Below are 17,013 nucleotides of genomic sequence, written 5' to 3' on the forward strand. Positions count from 1 at the left end.
AGATACGGGAGCACTCCATAATAAGGCTCGGTAACTATTAGACAAGAAAGAACAAAAGAGAGCAAAGTTAACAAAATTGGCAGAAATATTTAAAAACAATTAGTTTCATAGTAATGAAAACCAATGGATAGATGTTGAAAACATACAGCACGTTTTTGATCGCAAACTTTTCTATAAGAGGGCAGAGGGCAGTAAGACTTGTCGTCATTTAATTTTTTATGCGGTTACAAAAGGAACAACAAATGGAAAGAACAAACAAAATTTAAATTAAAAATTGCGTGAAAACGTTGTCGAAACCGTAAAAGCAAAATGTGCCCCTCAAAATATGCTCAATTGAGCCTTCATTGAACGCAAATAACGTAATGTATGCGAGCTCTCTCTTATGAGAATAGGTAATAAGGACACAGAAGAGAAAAAAAAGGTCAAAATTAAGTAATAATTTCGTATTTCTCGAAAACAATTATTTGAAAAATCATGGAAGTCACTAGCTGCGAAATGAAATAATTCAAAAAGTTCATTTATTCGTCTTAAGGAAGCGTTTGAGACCTTTAATTTTTCAGAATATGTCTACAAAAAGAGTGCCAAATTAGGGGAAAAAATCAAAATTTATTTTATTTTTTCGCAAAAAACCCTGTTTGGAAGCCACTAAATTCAAAACCCAATCATTTAAAACTTTAGATTTTGTACACTTGCACCTTTTTGTGACAAGAGAAGTGTCATATGTGACCTGTATTGAACACAAACAGACAAAAGAACAAAAATTAGAAAATGTTTTTTTCTATTACTGAAAAAAATTGTTCTCAAAGTCATGAAAACCATCACCTATCTACTAGACTCAGATTAAAGGCTAAATTAATTCTCCAAAAAGCCAATGAGACCTGTCAATCCGGAAAATTTTATACGAATACAAAGATAAAGTAAAAACTACAGTTAAAGACAAATGTAAAAAAAAATTCAATTAAATTCTTCGAGAAAGGCGTATCGAAGCCATTAAAACCATAATCCACGCTTTTAAAGAATTTTAATTGCTCAATTGTGTCTTTTTGTGAACACCAATAATGTAATATATGGACATTAAATAATGTGATAATGTGAAAAACGTGAAAATGGGCCAATGCCTAAAAATAAATAAAAATTTGAAATCTAGTAGTATCAAAGCCAAAAAACCATAACTGAACGCGCAAAAAAGATTAAAATTCAACTTAGTAGAAAAAAGGAAGAACAAATATTTTTTCTTTGCTTACACTAAGCTACGAATTGTCCACATTAAGAGAAAAATAGTGGGTAAGTTCAATAAGACATTGTTTATTTAAAAATCAAACTTTTTTAAAGTCAAAACGAACAAAATCTTTCGAGTAAAGAACCTCGATACATTAATTTGGAATTGCTTATGAAGCCAATTGGACCTATTAACACGGAGCTTGGGTTTGAATCGTTCTTTCTTTAATTAACATAAAAAATCGATTTTCTAAAAAGGACCGACTGATTACAATCCGAATTTTTTTTGGATTTTAACCGTCCAATATTGGACCAAAACCATTCTTGTTATTGCTGTTCGTCTCTTAAAAAGACTCAATTATTTCGAATGTTCTGGGTCTGAATGCTTTTCTAGTGAAAAGATCAAAATAAAGGCTGAATTTTTCATAATCATAGAGTGAAGCTAGCAAAAACCGCAAATTTAATTTCCAGAACACTCTCAATGGAAGTGGAAGTAGGAATTACTCTCTTTGTAATTTACAATGATAGTGTTTGTTGTTTTGGGTGTATCTTTCCGGCACATTTAATCAAAGTGGACTAAAGAAGCTTCTTTCGGTCAATTTTTGTTGAAAAAGAGTGAATTTTGAATTATTTAGCCAACATTTTAGCCAAATAAATTAAATCAAAATAGCCAACAATACATTTTTGTCTTGAAAAATAAAATCAACAGTACTATTGTTAACAATTTTTTCCTATTTTAGCAAAATTGACGAAATTTTAGGCAAAAAATCTGGAAAATGTGAATAAAAATAATCAAAATCGGTCTAATGCTCGCAAAAATTTAAAACACGATAGCCCTAGAAAAAGAAATTCAAAAGAATTTTTAATATACGCTGGACGAGCTTTCTAATGATACCACTCACAACTCTTTTCGATGAATATATCGATCGGTCAAAATTGTCTGAACAAAAAAAACCAGTTGAGTATATAGTTCCTCCCCCCTCAAGAGGGATCGGAACAATAATGGTCTAATTACCATGATGAGGGGGCTCTAGGTTATCTGATCACTAAGCGGGGGGGGGGGGGGGGGGTTATAATGGGAAAGACCAGTTTATTCTCATCTATGCTTATATTTCAGACACTAATTGATCTAGACATGGTGAATATCATAACACTCCAGGATAGATTGGGGGCAGCTCTACAATAAGTACTAGAAATGATCCAAATTAAGGAATGTTAGTTTTAGGAATGTTAGATCGCAGGCCATGCTTCGGTTTCACAGGCATTAGTACTTGCTCCAATTGTATCTTATCTCCTGTTCTACTGGCACTTTCACTGACGCAGGATGGGCGGTTTCGTTTGCTCTCTATCTTCTTTTGTTTTGCTGACTGTATATAAGTTTAGTGATAATTTCATTAATTTATTCCCGGATTTTCTTGTTGTCTCTGTTTCCGATGAAGCTACCCATATAAATGTTCCAATAAGTTGTTCTTTTTCTGGATACAAAACAGGATCTATTCTGTTTCGCCCCCCATTGTTTTTTACGCCCCCAGCTATGAATTATATGTTGTTATATAGCACGTTTTTATGTAAAAAAGTAGCACGTGCGCCTGGGGGCGTAAAAAAACACCACTAAGCTGGAGGGGGCAAATCAAAATAGATCCACAAAAAATCACTTCTCTGGTTATTTTTGAAAAAAAAAATGTTTTATGAGAAATTTAGTGAGTGCATGTTATTTGCACTCCCAGGTTAGTGAGTGCATGTTATTTGCATCCCCAGACGCATGTGCCATATTTTTACATAGTGATTTACTATGTAATTGCACATGGTCTGTAATTGGGGTGAGCATAATGTACTGGTGGGGGGGGGGCGCAAACGGAAAATCCGCAAGCCTTTCGGTTCTCCGAAACTGTCCTCGTCCTGAATATTGATTGGTCTGTTTCGATTTCTTACCTGATTTTAACTATGCTTCCATTTTTTGTTGTTTCTGTTACCCTTCACATTTCATGATTAAGTGGGTTTTAGTGTTTCTTTTGTTTGGATAGTTGTTCAGTTGCTTCTACAACTCTTTTCTGCACCTGTCAAAATTTGGCTTGCAATGTCAAAAGTCCGCAAAAATTACGAATGTTTTTTCCGTTAATAAAAAGTACAATCATGGCCCGCAACTTTGTAATGTTTGATTTGGTGGAAGACGAATTATTAGGTCTATTGACGACAAGTAGAGTAGCACAATTTTGTTCCCAGCAATGTTTATAGAATTGGAGGTTCTATTCTGTTTCGGCCCCCTATTGTTTTTTCCGACCCCTGTTGCAAATTATAGCATGTTGTTTTATAGCATACATAAAAAATAGCACGTGCGACTGTGGGGTTCAACAGAAATAAGCTCACTAAGCGGGGGTGGGGCAAAACGAAAAACAGAATAGATCCCAGAAATATGCAACTCAAGGAATTGACAACATAGTAAAAAATAAAGCGGAAATTCCAAAGATTTTATGAGTTTTTCCGTTTGTACTCCCCAGTACATTATGCACCCCAGTTACAGAGCACGTTCCATTGCATAATAAACCATTATGTGGAAAAATGGCACGAGCGTCTTGGGGAAGAAAATAATATGCACCTACCAAGGTGGGGATGGGGCACAAACAGAAAATATCCTCTTTCTGTTTTCTAGTTATTTCGGTTTTTAACGCTTTAAAAAGTTTTTATAGAGGATTCAAAATTGCTCGTCTCAAACCTCATTTTCTTGGTGTGCTTTATAGCATTATTCCACTACAACAGTCTTCTCACCTACCTATGAAATTCAGATAAAAGGAAATGCTCATTAACCAGAAATTCTAATGTAAATATCAAGAACTCAATCCAAGTTTCACAGTAAAGTCACTTGTCGCGCGACTACAATTTATTCATATCTTTTCTATCTCCAATGTTTAAACTAAAGGCAAACTTAGCAACAGTTGAACAAACCTGGAAACATATCACATCTTGCGACAAAATTCTTTTTACCGTGAAACTTGGATGGAGCTTATCAATTTTACATTGAGATTTCTGGTTACTGAAAATTACATTTTATCTGAAATTCATAGGTAGGCAAGAAGATTAGTATAAGAGATCATTGGTGAAAAAGTTGTTTTCAAAATTTAATTTGAGTTGGAGTAGTATTGCCTCAAACATTCTGTATAGATAATTGTTTTAACTTGATGTCAACATGTTCTTAGCTCAAGCTCAATGGTTTTGCTCTTTGTTGTGTTGTTCTCTAGAATTTTTCTACGCTGGTTGAGTTTCCCGAATGAATATCGCCTCATTCATGATAACTTAGGATCTTATTGTTGCCAAAAACTCTAAAACTATGTACGAAAAATCTTGTAATAGTCTCTGCTTATCTGTTCCTGGTTGTTGTCTGACATGACCGTCTATTGTTTCGACCTGGCTCTACTTTTCGCCATTTTGTTTCCTACTGTTTTTCTTGGATATGATTGACTTGTGTTTCGAAGAGTTGTTTACTTTCGTTTTTTGGGTCTCTAAATTGTTTCTTACGTTGCTTCGTCACTGTTGCTTCGGGGTAAGTGGTGTGCATGACCCAATTGTTTACAAAATGAGCATATTTTGGTTTCTGGCTTCGTATTTTGATTTATTTCTCGCGATTTTTTTTCAACACAATTTCTATCACTTTTGACTTTTGAGGATGTTTCCGTTGTGTTTATCACAAATCGTTGATATTGGAATTCTAGTTTTTTCCAAATTTTTTTGGTTCTTTTTTTTGTTGTTGCTGGAGTGTTTTGTAATCTTTTTGTAATTTTGTTTTTCTGTAATACGTTATAAAACATTAAAGAACTGCTGTCTTCCCGTTTTTTCTGTTGCATTGTTTTTTATATAACACATTTTTAATATTGCTTTTGAATGTGTATCCAAGCTCTAGCTCTGTTCAGCCACTGTTTTTGGAACTTTGAGAAATAATGTTTCTTGTTTTTACAGGTTTCCGTTGTCCATGATTTTTTTCTATCAAGCAACGATGTCTGAGGTGAGCATAGTTTTTCTTCCGTTTTTTTGCTGCAGTAGTTTTTTTAGTCCGTCACCTAGTGGATAATAGTCCATTAAAATTTTGAGTTAAACTCTGGCTTTTGACCAGATGCATGAGTAATTTTTATCAATGTCTGAGAAGGGTAGCGCAATTGTTTTGAAGTAAAGAGCCACAACTGTAATTATAGGAATCAGCGAACTGAGCATGGGGTAATGGCAAAGAAAAAAAGGTTGTGGAAGAATGCACTCAAAGCTCAATCAATATCGGCCAATAACGAATACAAACAACAGTGCAGGAAGGTAAAAACTTTGATAAAAAACAAAATGAAGACTTTTTATCAAAATCAAATTGAAAAAGGTGCAGCAAACACAAACCGAAACTTTTTTAAAGTTTATGGTGACATAACAGGCAAAAAAATTGAAAATCGTGGAAAAATACCATCTCAAGATGAAGTCAACCATTTAAATGATTTTTTTACATCAATCGGAAGGAAAATGAACGCACATTTACCAACGAAATTGTTTCTAAAAACAACCGATAAAGCAGAACAATCTATGTTTCTTGCCGATATTACAGACAAGGAAGTTTTTGATATCATTAATAATGCTCCGAATAAGTACAGTGAGGACTGTTATGACCTCAATTACTACTGCATCAAGAAATTTTCTAATGTCCTGAGTCCTTTTCTCTCAAAATGGTTCAATGAATGTTCCAATCTTGGCGTGTTCCCTGATTGTCTTAAAATTGCAAAAGTTTTCCCACTTCACAAATCTGAAGATAAGAGTATACCATCAAATTTTAGGCCTATTTCCTTATTACCAACGATAGCAAAGATCTTCGAGAAATTGCTTCAGGGAAGAATTATCTCTTTTTTAGTGAAATTTAATCTGCTCTCAAGCTCCCAGTTTGGTTTCAGGGCCAAAAGAAGTACAGTTGACGCTGTTTTGTTTCTGATTGAACTCTTGCGACAAAAATTATCTGAGAAATCCGTTATGTCTGTTTGCACATTCCTGGATCTCAAAAAAGCTTTTGATACGGTAGACCATACAATACTATTAGACAAATGTTGTAATATTGGTTTGAGAGGTCATGTTTTTAATATACTTAAATCATACCTAACTAACCACTCTCAGTTTGTTCAAACTGCAGAAGTTGTTTCAAGTACTGCTTTTGTTGAAATTGGAGTTCCCCAGGGATCGGTTCTCGGTCCTCTGCTTTTCATAATATACCTGAATGATTTGAGCAATACGCAAGATGTTGACAATTCAACTAATCTTGAATCTAATATCATACTTTTTGCAGATGACACAGTTATTGAAACTTCAGCCACCGCCGAAGAGGTTGTGATGAAACACAAAACTCAGTTACAAAAATGTAATCAGTGGTTAACTAATAATAAATTGACAATCATTACTGAAAAAACAAAATCAATGTTTTTTTGGGAAAATTAAAACTTACTCCAAAAAAGAACAGATTAACATCGATAAAGAGAGAATTGAAAACGTTGACTCAATACGTTATCTTGGAATAACAATAGATAATAAATTGTCTTTCAAAAATCATATTGATGTGGTTAACCAAAAATTAATAAAGTTCATTGGACTGTTCTATAGACTGAGAAAATTTCTTAGTAAAAGTCAAATGATTCAGGTTTTTAAAAGTTATGTTCAGCCGGTAGTGCAATATGGTATACTGATTTATGGAAATTCTGTTTTGTCAGATATTTCATTGATAGACTCAAAATTAAAAAAACTCATTAGGATAATTTTCAATAAAAGAAAGTTCAACTCAGTGAGTGATCTAAGGAGAAAATTTAACCTGTTTTTAGCAAAAGAACTACACTTGTACGAAGTACTCAAATTGTTAATAAAAATGCTAAGAGACGAATGTGTTGTTAGTCACGTCAAATTTTACTTGAATGATAACGAATTAAACAGAGTAAAAAAAAGAAGAAAAACAACAATGTGTCTTGATTGCGGTGATGGAAAAAATGTGACAAACCGATTGAGGTTTAAGGTCCGAAAAATGTTGAATTTGTTGGTTTTTCTGGAACCTTCCTTTGTAAATACGGTTTTAAAAATGACAAATCAAAAAATAAAACATTTTTGCCATATGTTTTTAAGAAATTACATAATTGACAACCAAGACTTCTCAAGTTATTTTTTTTTGAGTACGTCTAATTGTAGCCCCCTGCACTCAATTATCGGTTTATTTATATTTTTTTAATTTTTTTTTGTTTTAACCAACCATGATTTAGTTCAATTACTATAGTAATTTTCTTTCGGTTCTTAATCAACAGTTCTTTGATATTCCTATATTGTGAGGCACCTGAAAACGGATCAACTGATGATCTAATGGTGTGCTCTTTTTCTGTTGAACTTCATTGTACATATATTTTGTGCACAGTAAAATAAACTTCTTTTGTGTTGCTCGATAACAGAAAATGAACAATTTATTATTTATTATTATTATTATTATTATTAATTTTGATTAATATGTTCATATGTTTAATCTACCTTTTTCTTTTCAAAAGGTATGGAGGATAAGTAACTATTTGTGTTAATAAGCGTAATTACCCTTCGCATTCGTCTGTTTAGAGACAGTCCTATCTTGGAAGATTCGAAATCGATTAAAACTCTACCAGAACCTGACTCTGTAACAGATCTAGTAAAACTAGATTTCAAATCGGCCCCAGATCCAGTGAAACCAGATCCCAAATTGGAACCAGATCCAGTGAAACCAGATCCCAAATTGGAACCAGATCCAGTGAAACCAGATAGGAAATTGGAACCAGATCCAGTGAAACCGGATAGGAAATGGGAACCAGATCCAGTGAAACCAGATCGGAAATCGGAACGAGATTCAGTGAAACCAGATCGGAAATCGGAACCAGATCCAGTGAAACCAGATCCCAAATCGGCACCAGATCCTGTGAAACCAGACTCCAAATCGGCACCAGATCCAGTGAAACCAGATCCCAAATCGGAACCAGATCCAGTGAAACCAGATCCCAAATCGGCACCAGATCCAGTGAAACCAAATCCCAAATCGGCAGCAGATCCAGTGAAACCAAATCCCAAATCGGCACCAGATCCAGTGAAACCAAATCCCAAATCGGCACCAGATCCATTAACTGTGTTAAACTTCTTTTACTTACCACGAGCGATGGAACAAACCAACTACAAATCTATGTGTAATCTGACTTTCGATTGTATCTTCTCAGAAGATGGATACCACACCACATATCATTGGACAAAATATTCTGCTATTTTGGTTTTTGGAAACCATGCACTTCAAAGAATCGAAACCCTTATCGGAAATTCCAGCTATAAAAGGAACCCAGAGCAAATCTGGATAGCACGGGGAATGGAATCTTCAATATCGGGATTAAATTTTAACGGAATGAACTTTTTTGGAAATTTGTTCAACTTAACAGCTGCACTTTCACCAAAGTCAACTTTTCAAGACTCGTATTTCACAATTGTTGGGAAAAAAGAGCTGAACAAAACTATGTCCCATATTGAAAAAGAGTATGATGAATTGAAAAAGGATAAAGATTTCTGCTGGATGGTGTCTCAATGTAAAATATACAATAAACGATTCGATATAGCGACCGAAATTATAAACAACCTCCCAGGAAAAGTTCATATGTGGGGAACAGCTGTGAACGAATGCATGCCCAAATTGAACAAGACCAAGATTATTGACCATGGTCCTACAGAGCGTGGAACTGAAAACTCTGAACTTGAACTGAGCAAGTGCAAATTTTACTTCGCATTCGAAAACTCGAATTGTTCTGATTACGTAACTGAAAAGTTTTCAAACGCTTTGGTTTATTACGCAATTCCGATTGTGAACGGATGGAGAGAGACGTACGCACAACAACTGCCTGGATTTTTTATTCACGTGTCCGATTTTGAGAACATTCCTAGTCTAGTTGAATATTTGACAAGATTGTTGGTCGACAGAGAAAAGTTTTTCGCGTATCATAAATGGCGTTTGAAGCATCACGTATTAAGAGAAGATCGATTCTCAGTTTACAATTCGTTGAACTGTCGAATATGCGAGAAAATTTACAAAATAAGAGAGGCGAACAAGAAGTCTATGAGGATAGTTGAGACAATTCCAAATCTTGGTCGAAGATTTGATTCGTTTCAGAAGTGCGTTCCTCGTTGAGTTTCATATTGGATAAATTTTTGCTTCCTTTTCTATTAAAACGACCCAATGGAATCAAATTTAATACATCTTAATATAAAATTTGGATTGGTTTTTAAATCCAAATAGCGTTCAGTTTATGTTTAAGTTTGCAAGATCTTTGTATATCTGCAAAAATAACTCTGACTAAATTTTCCTCAAGACGTTCAAAGATGTTCAATAAAGTCTTGAATAAATAAAAATGAAAACTTAAATACTTCTTGGATCATGCTTAGGTTGAGTAATCAAGGTTTTAATTTTCTTGAACCTTATAATCTATGCTTGTTCCTAAAAATGATGCTTCTCTGTTCATACTTTGTGGTACTTTTATTCATTATTAATTTTATGTTACACTGCTCTCAAATGAACAGAGTTCTTTTTAATCTTAAATTTGGTTGATTGGCTAAAATTTGGTTGATAAAAGGAAATTTTGTGTCAAACATTTGAATCTTCCGTTGTCGGCAATATGAAATATCATATAAAAAAATTGATTAATGGAAAAAATTAAATCATGCACGAATCTTGCAACGGAATGCATAGTTTCTCCATTTTTCTTGCAAGATTTGCATCCATCTAGCAAGATGCTTGCAAGATTTTGAATTTACATTCACTTTTTCGCCCTGGTTACCTGAGTGCTTTTGGCGCCTGGTTGAGTTGAAACATTTAATCAACTGCCGGAATATTTACTGAAGTCGAGATAAATACTGACTATCTTTAGAATTTGCAGCATGTCTTGCTGATTCCTCCCTCCTCCTTTTTCACTGGCAGTGACGGAGTAGCTGAAATAAACTACAGGAGTACTGATATAGTACGGTAGAAGCCGCGTTTTCAGAATTCTCCAAAACAAGCAAAAACAAAACATGAAATATTAAAATAAGACAAAACAAGACAAAATTGTTATAAAACAAAAAAAAGTTTGTCGGAATTTTCTTTGCTCTTGTTCAGTAATTTTAAAGCTAGATAAACTGCTTTCAAGATTTTTAGGAATGCAAAATAATGCAAGATTCCTGCAAGAATTTCGATTTCCTTTAGGACGACATCTATGAGTTATGAAATCTGTCTTTTAACGTCACAATCGGTAGTTTAATTTACATCCGAAGCTGTAAACGGTCTTTTAATGTTTTGGGCAAAGTTCATTTCCTACAAAATTTTGAATCATCTTGCAAGAATCTTGCAAGATTTGAATACGCTTAATAGGGTCGTCATCTTCTTAAAGATTTTAGTTTTTCGAATAAGTAAAAGTTTTTCATCCGAAATTACAACATTGTTGTAATTGTTTGTCTTCCATTGTTTGTATTTACTGGATTCAAGTTCTAACTCGTTAACTTTTTGTTGAGTTCAGAACTATAAAAAAGTTTTAAACAGGCACTTTAAAAGTGTGGGAATGGTTAATAGTTAAATGCCAAAAAGAAAGTCTTTTTGTATCGAAATATCAAACTCGCTGCATTTTTATTAAATTATTGAAACAGCGACCCAATTGATTTTAAACTAAAACTTGGTATTCAAATTTCAACATATCTATAAAGTAAACCGTTGACATTGCTTCCCCTCGAAATTTTATCCCTCGAAAATATTCCGCCTATATGATTGCACTTTCATTCAACTTATTGGCAGCAAAATTGCACGAAAATAATTATACACCGAATCTGAGAAAGCATTCTAATTCCTTACAGCAAGCAGATGAGAATTAGTTCTCTGATTTTCAATTTACGCATAACTAGTTTTTTTAATTTACATCATCAGGTTTCTCTGCTTCACATGCGTTTTCAGTGGAAAAAAGGCTTAGTTAAGTCTAAACAACTTAGATTTGGCTATTTTTTAAATCTTTATATTTTGGCGCAAATTAATTATTCGAGCTTTTAAATTCTTTCAACTTCCAACATTCAAAACGGGCGAAAATCGCCAGTTGCTTTTCGAAAGCTCAAAATTTGCGTGTTTAAATGTAAATATTTGCTCCGACCCCTCTTGAGGGGGGGGGAGGAACTATATACTCAAATGGGTTTTTTTTGTTCAGTCAGTTTTGGCCGACCGATATATTCATCGTAGAGAGTTGAGACTGATATCATTAGAAAGCCTGTCCAGCGTAGAATATGGAATTAAAAAGATTTTTTTTATTTTCGTTTTTTACAGGAGATATCGAGTTTAAAATTTCGAGAAAATACAGTGAATTCCGTTGATTTTATTCACCTTTTTTCGGACTAAAATTTCGACAATTTTGCTAAAATTTAATAAAATTTTTTCAAGAAAATGTTGATTTTATTTTCAAAGACAAATTACATTGTCGGCTAGGCTATTTTTATTGAATTTTTTTGTCACAGTTTCCTGCTGAATATTTCACAAAATTCAGACTTTATCATCAAAAACAGCACGAAATAAGTTTCCTTAGTCCACTCTGATTAAATTTACAGGAAGTGCATGCCCAAACACCACTAACACAATCTTTGTCGACTGAAAAGGGGGCTAATTCTACTTCAACTTCCGTTGAGAGTGCTCTGTAAATAAAACTTTGCCATTTTTTGCTAACTTTATTCGTTGATTATCAAAAACGCAGCATTTTTTTTTATTTTTTAACTAAGAAATATCTATATCTATGACATTCAAAAAAATAAATACTCCTTATATACAGTTAGCATTTTCAGGAGTATTTTTGTACCAGTCTTGGACCGTTACAATCCAAAAATAATTCGGATTGTCATCAGTCGGTTTTTTATATTTAAAATTCAATCTTTTTTTATATTAATTAAATAACAGAACATCTGAAATCAAAGCTCACTGGTGGTGGGCCAATTTGGCTTCCTGTTTAGCTCCCCATTAATTTATCTAGTTGATTGCTTGAAAGCTTATGGCCGTTTTGACTTTAAAAGTTTTTTATTTTTAAATAAAAATTGCTTATTGAAATTTGCCTCCATTTTTCTCTTAATTTAGTCAACTTGTAGCTTAGTTTCAGCAATCAATTAGTGCTCTTTCTTTCTACTAAAATACAATTGGTCTTTATTGTGGTTTTACCTATTAAGTTATGTTGTCCTGGCTTTGATACTACTAGATTGCACAATTTTTTTAATTTTTAGGTATTTGCCCATTTTTCATGTTATCTAGTTTTGTCAAGTTATCGCGTTATTTGCAGTTCATATTTCACATTATTTGCGTTCAAAATAACGCACCATTGATAACAATTAAATTTGTTAAGACAAAGATTGTGGTTCTTTACGGCTTCGACAATATTTTCTCGAGGAATTTAATTGAATTTTGTAATTTTGTCTTTAACTGTCGTTTTTACTTTGTCTTTTTAGTCGTATTTAATTTCCTGTAGAATGACCCGGTTTGATTGGATTTTAATGGTAAAGTAAATGAGCCCATATTCTGACAATAGTAGATAGCTGATGGCTTTCGTGACTTTGAAAACAATTGTTTTCCAAATTAAAAAAAAAAAACACTTTAACTTCTCATTTTTGTTCCTTTTATTGTCTGTTTGTTACCTGGTCTCGTTAATTAAAGTTTAAAGATGACATTATTTTTGTCAGGGGGAAGATGTCAAAAAGGATTGACGTCACAAATTCCAATGTTTCTAAAGAATTCGTAATGACTTTACTGGCTTCGACACGGGTTTTTTTTTTTAAAAAAAAGTAAACTAACTTTTCATTTTTGTCATATTTGACATTCTTTTTGTAGACGTAAGACATATGCTGTATAATTGCAGGTCTCAAGAGCCTCTTTTGTAGAAATGGACGAACCTATTCAAATTTTTTATTTTGTAATTAATGGCTTTCATGTCTTTGGAAATAGTTTTTTTTTTCAAAAAAAAAGAAGTATTACATAATTTTGCATTTTTTTTACTTTTCTGTCTCATTGTTGCTTAATTCCATTAATGATCGGCCACATAATACATTATCGGTGCTCGACGAAGATTTAATCGAACATATTTTGGGGGCCAAAGTATAGCTTAATGGCTTCCAAAGCATTTTCTGGCAAGTTTTAATTGATTTTTTGTTTGTTGTCTATTTGTTGTTCTTTTTGTAACTTGAATATAAAAATTGAATACATTGAATACCGTGAAGTTCTTAATTCTCTTCTGTAGAAGCATTGGTAATTGTAAACCTATTGGATATAGTTGATTCCTAATGGTTTTCATTACTTTGAAATTAATTGTTTTTTTTAAAAATTCAGCGATTTTAAGCGACTTTAAAGTTTCTGTTCTTGTTTGTCTAATTGTTACCAAGTCTTATTATGAACTGTTGAATAACCGTTTTAGTCTGGTGAATTACAAATTATTTTGTTTAGTTTCAGTTTCATCTGACGTTATTTTGACTTTGTTATTAAGTTTTTTTTTTTAAACGGACATAAATTTTTTGATGTAATTAATGTTTGTTGTTGTTCATGTTTGGTTTTGCCGTTCTTCTTCGCTCGCTTTCTTAATATTGGCATATCTCATCAATCTAAAGCATCATTTTTTACTCGACTGAGTTTTTTGCTTTGGAGGCTATCTTTTCGTTCATACACCAATTTTTTTTGAAAAATATTTGAATTTTTGTGTTTTCCTATCTGTTCCTCATTTAGTAGACAATTATGCCAAAATTGTGGATGAGCGGGGTCGGAACATTATGTGCGATATATATATATATATATATATATATATATATATATATACATATATATATATAAATATATATATATATATATATATATATATATATATATATATATGTATATATATATATATATATATATATATATATATATTTATACATATACCTATATATGTATATATATATATATATATATATATATATATATATATCGCCAGCAATCAAGACAACAAAGTTTACCACCAATGTCGGAACTAGAAATCATATAGAAAATCTTTTCTGAGTCAAATCAGAACGTGTGCAAGCTTTTGTGGCACTGAAGATGCTTATAATTATATTGAACAATGAAAAAAACATGCCTGATTTGTGCAAAAACTTTACTTGGAAAAATTTTTCATCAAAATTGTCGAAAAAATTAAATGAGGCTAGTTTTAGATAGACAAATTTCCCGAATAAACACCAGGGAAAAACTGCTCTTATGGTATCAATATTTGGATCTTTTCTGGTTTTGCTTCTTCCCCCAGTACGTTGTGTACCCCCACTCACAGAGCACATGTGATTACAAAAAAAATCGTTATGTAAAAATGGGGGTGCGTTTGGGATGCAAAAAATATGCATCCGATAAACGATGGGCACAAACGAAAAAGATCCTATTATTTCTTGAATGTATTTTTAGGTTAGCTTGCATTCCTGATTCTACCGTTTCTATTTTAAAAAATAAATTAAATTTTATGAGAAATTTTTTGAATTATCTCAGTAGGTGCAAATCATTTGCGCCGACCCCCCCCCCCCCCCCCCCCCCAAACGCTCGTCCCATTTTTTTTGTATGTAATGACGCGTCCTCTCTATGGCAGCAAAGGTACTGGGTGGGAGAAAAGAAACAATCCAATTTTTGCTGAAAAACTTCATGAAATAATAATTGTATTATCATTTTTCTCGCATTATAGGACTTCTTTTCTCGAAAAAATCCGACTATTTGCAAACAATTCTAGGTTACCTTGAATCCCTGTTTCTACAGTTTCTGTTTTAAAAAATTAATTGATTTCTAGACGCACATCCCCCAGACACACATCCCATCTTTTTATATAATTTTTTACAATTTAATTGCGCGTGTTCTCTATGGCGACTGTAACGGCTGCTCTATCAAATTCAAGGAAAACTTTACACCGTCCAGTTCGTTTCAGCGGTTTCAAATCTGTCCGGATATTGTGTTTTTGCAGTTAATTTTAGTGAACTGTATTATCCGCTATACTGTAGATTACCGTTGCATTACTTGTTGCTCAATTAGCCTCAATAACCAACTGCTCAGCTTTGCTGTATAATAAACTTGTTTCTCTCAGAATAACAAAATAATTCAAATTGAAACAATCAATTTTTGCTCGAGTTTTAGTTAATAACTCAAGTTATAAATTGAAATTGCAAAATCCCCTATGTTCAGCTCTAGGTAACGGTCCTAGCTACTGGTTTGGGCCGATGTATTAAAAATTTCCGAATACGAAAATTTTTTCCCGATAATCAAATTTAACAAATGTAAGAATTTCTGCACTTTTTGCTTTTCAGTACACTAAATTGCCCAATAACGCAATCAGTGGGCAATGCTAGGCTTCGTTGAAGCCAGTAAGAGAAACTGACTTTATGCTTTGCTCAAAGTTTCTCTTACTTAGGAACTTTGTTCCTCAGAAAGAAAGTTTTGAGAATATCAAACTTAATTCTCTGTTCAACAAGTCAAAGTTAAGTTAAAACTGTACAATCACTAATTTGATCTATAGAAACAAGACACGTAACAAGTATTTTACCGCTCAAGAAAGTGCGCATCAATACGCAATTTATGTCAGTCTATTATAACCAAAACTGCAAATTTCAACTGATTTTAGGTAGTTTTTCAACCTCCTTTTATGCTGCTAGTCACGTGGATTTACATGTCAAAATCAACTGTTGATTGGTTGTAGATAATGTAGATAATAATGTCGACAAAATGGGAACACTTTTCCATAACGTCACTTTTTCAGTGTAAATTTGATGTCATGGGGAATTTGTTAACCATTTAGAAGTTTTGTCGAATATTCTGTATCAATAACAGGTTGATTCGCAATCCAATCGCAAAGAATCTGCTGTAATTGTTTTGCTGGTGGTTGAGGTAGTTCTAGTTTGAGTTTCACTTCATGTATGACAATTGTGTACTAATAATATTTGCTAAAAATAAATGTTGAACAAAGTGAACAATTCTGTATGGCTTCGATAGTATGTAGCGTTAAATTTTGCTTGTCATGGTATTCTAGCTTTAAGGATTGAAATGACCTTGAAGCGCTATTAAATTTGGTAATTGAGTTAGTAAGCTCAGTCGCCACATCGCCGGCCCTGTTTTCAATCGCAAAAACATCTTTTACCAGGTAGTACTGGGTCGAGCATCACTACTGGTCTCTTGTAAACTCCGTCGTTCTTTCGAACTATCGCAGATCAAATCACACCGTCAGACCCATCGGTGGTCTCCGTAACTCGACCTAAATTGTAATATCCACGCTTATCGCTGTCCTCGATCAAGCAAACGAGAACGCCTTCTTTAAGGGTTTCGTTCGCCGTAGATCGCCATTTTTGCCGATTATTCAAATTTGGCAGATATTCTTTACGAAATCTGTCCCATATGAGATTTGCATAGGCTTTAGTTTGTCGGAAGGGCTTTTGATGATCCACAAAATCTTCTGCGCATGGTCCATAGGGTAAATAAACGTTTCTGTTGCAAAGCAAGAAGTGATGGGGGTCAATGCTTCTAAGTCATTAACATCGGAACTGACTGGAGTCAACGGTCCTACGTTCAAAGTCTGCTCAACTATAAACATCGTTGTTTAAAGAACGTCCCCGGTGACTGATCTGTTCCCCAACACTGCATACATTGCTTTCTTGCAACTTCTCACCAACCGTTCTTACACTCCGCCAAAGTGAGGTGCTACGGGTGGGTTGCACCTCCATCTGATTCCTCGTTCAATTAGATGTTCTTCGATCCCTTCTTTGTTTCATGCTGCA

The 17,013-nt window shown here is 33.4% G+C and overlaps 1 protein-coding gene across 1 annotated transcript in view; it reads left to right on the top strand.

The window, feature by feature from the left end:
- LOC142344360 (uncharacterized) overlaps window positions 1-9,391 on the top strand; it is a 23,634-nt gene extending 14,243 nt beyond the window's left edge. Inside the window, exon 6 of the mRNA XM_075395948.1 lies at window positions 7,813-9,391. Within this exon, the coding sequence (XP_075252063.1) occupies window positions 7,813-9,391 (1,579 nt within the window). The remainder of the gene's footprint in view (window positions 1-7,812) is intronic.
- Window positions 9,392-17,013: the final 7,622 nt, after the last annotated feature.

This window comes from Convolutriloba macropyga, chromosome 8 (genome assembly GCF_964194025.1).
Source record: "Convolutriloba macropyga chromosome 8, txConMacr16.3, whole genome shotgun sequence".
Lineage (NCBI taxonomy): Eukaryota > Metazoa > Xenacoelomorpha > Acoela > Convolutidae > Convolutriloba > Convolutriloba macropyga.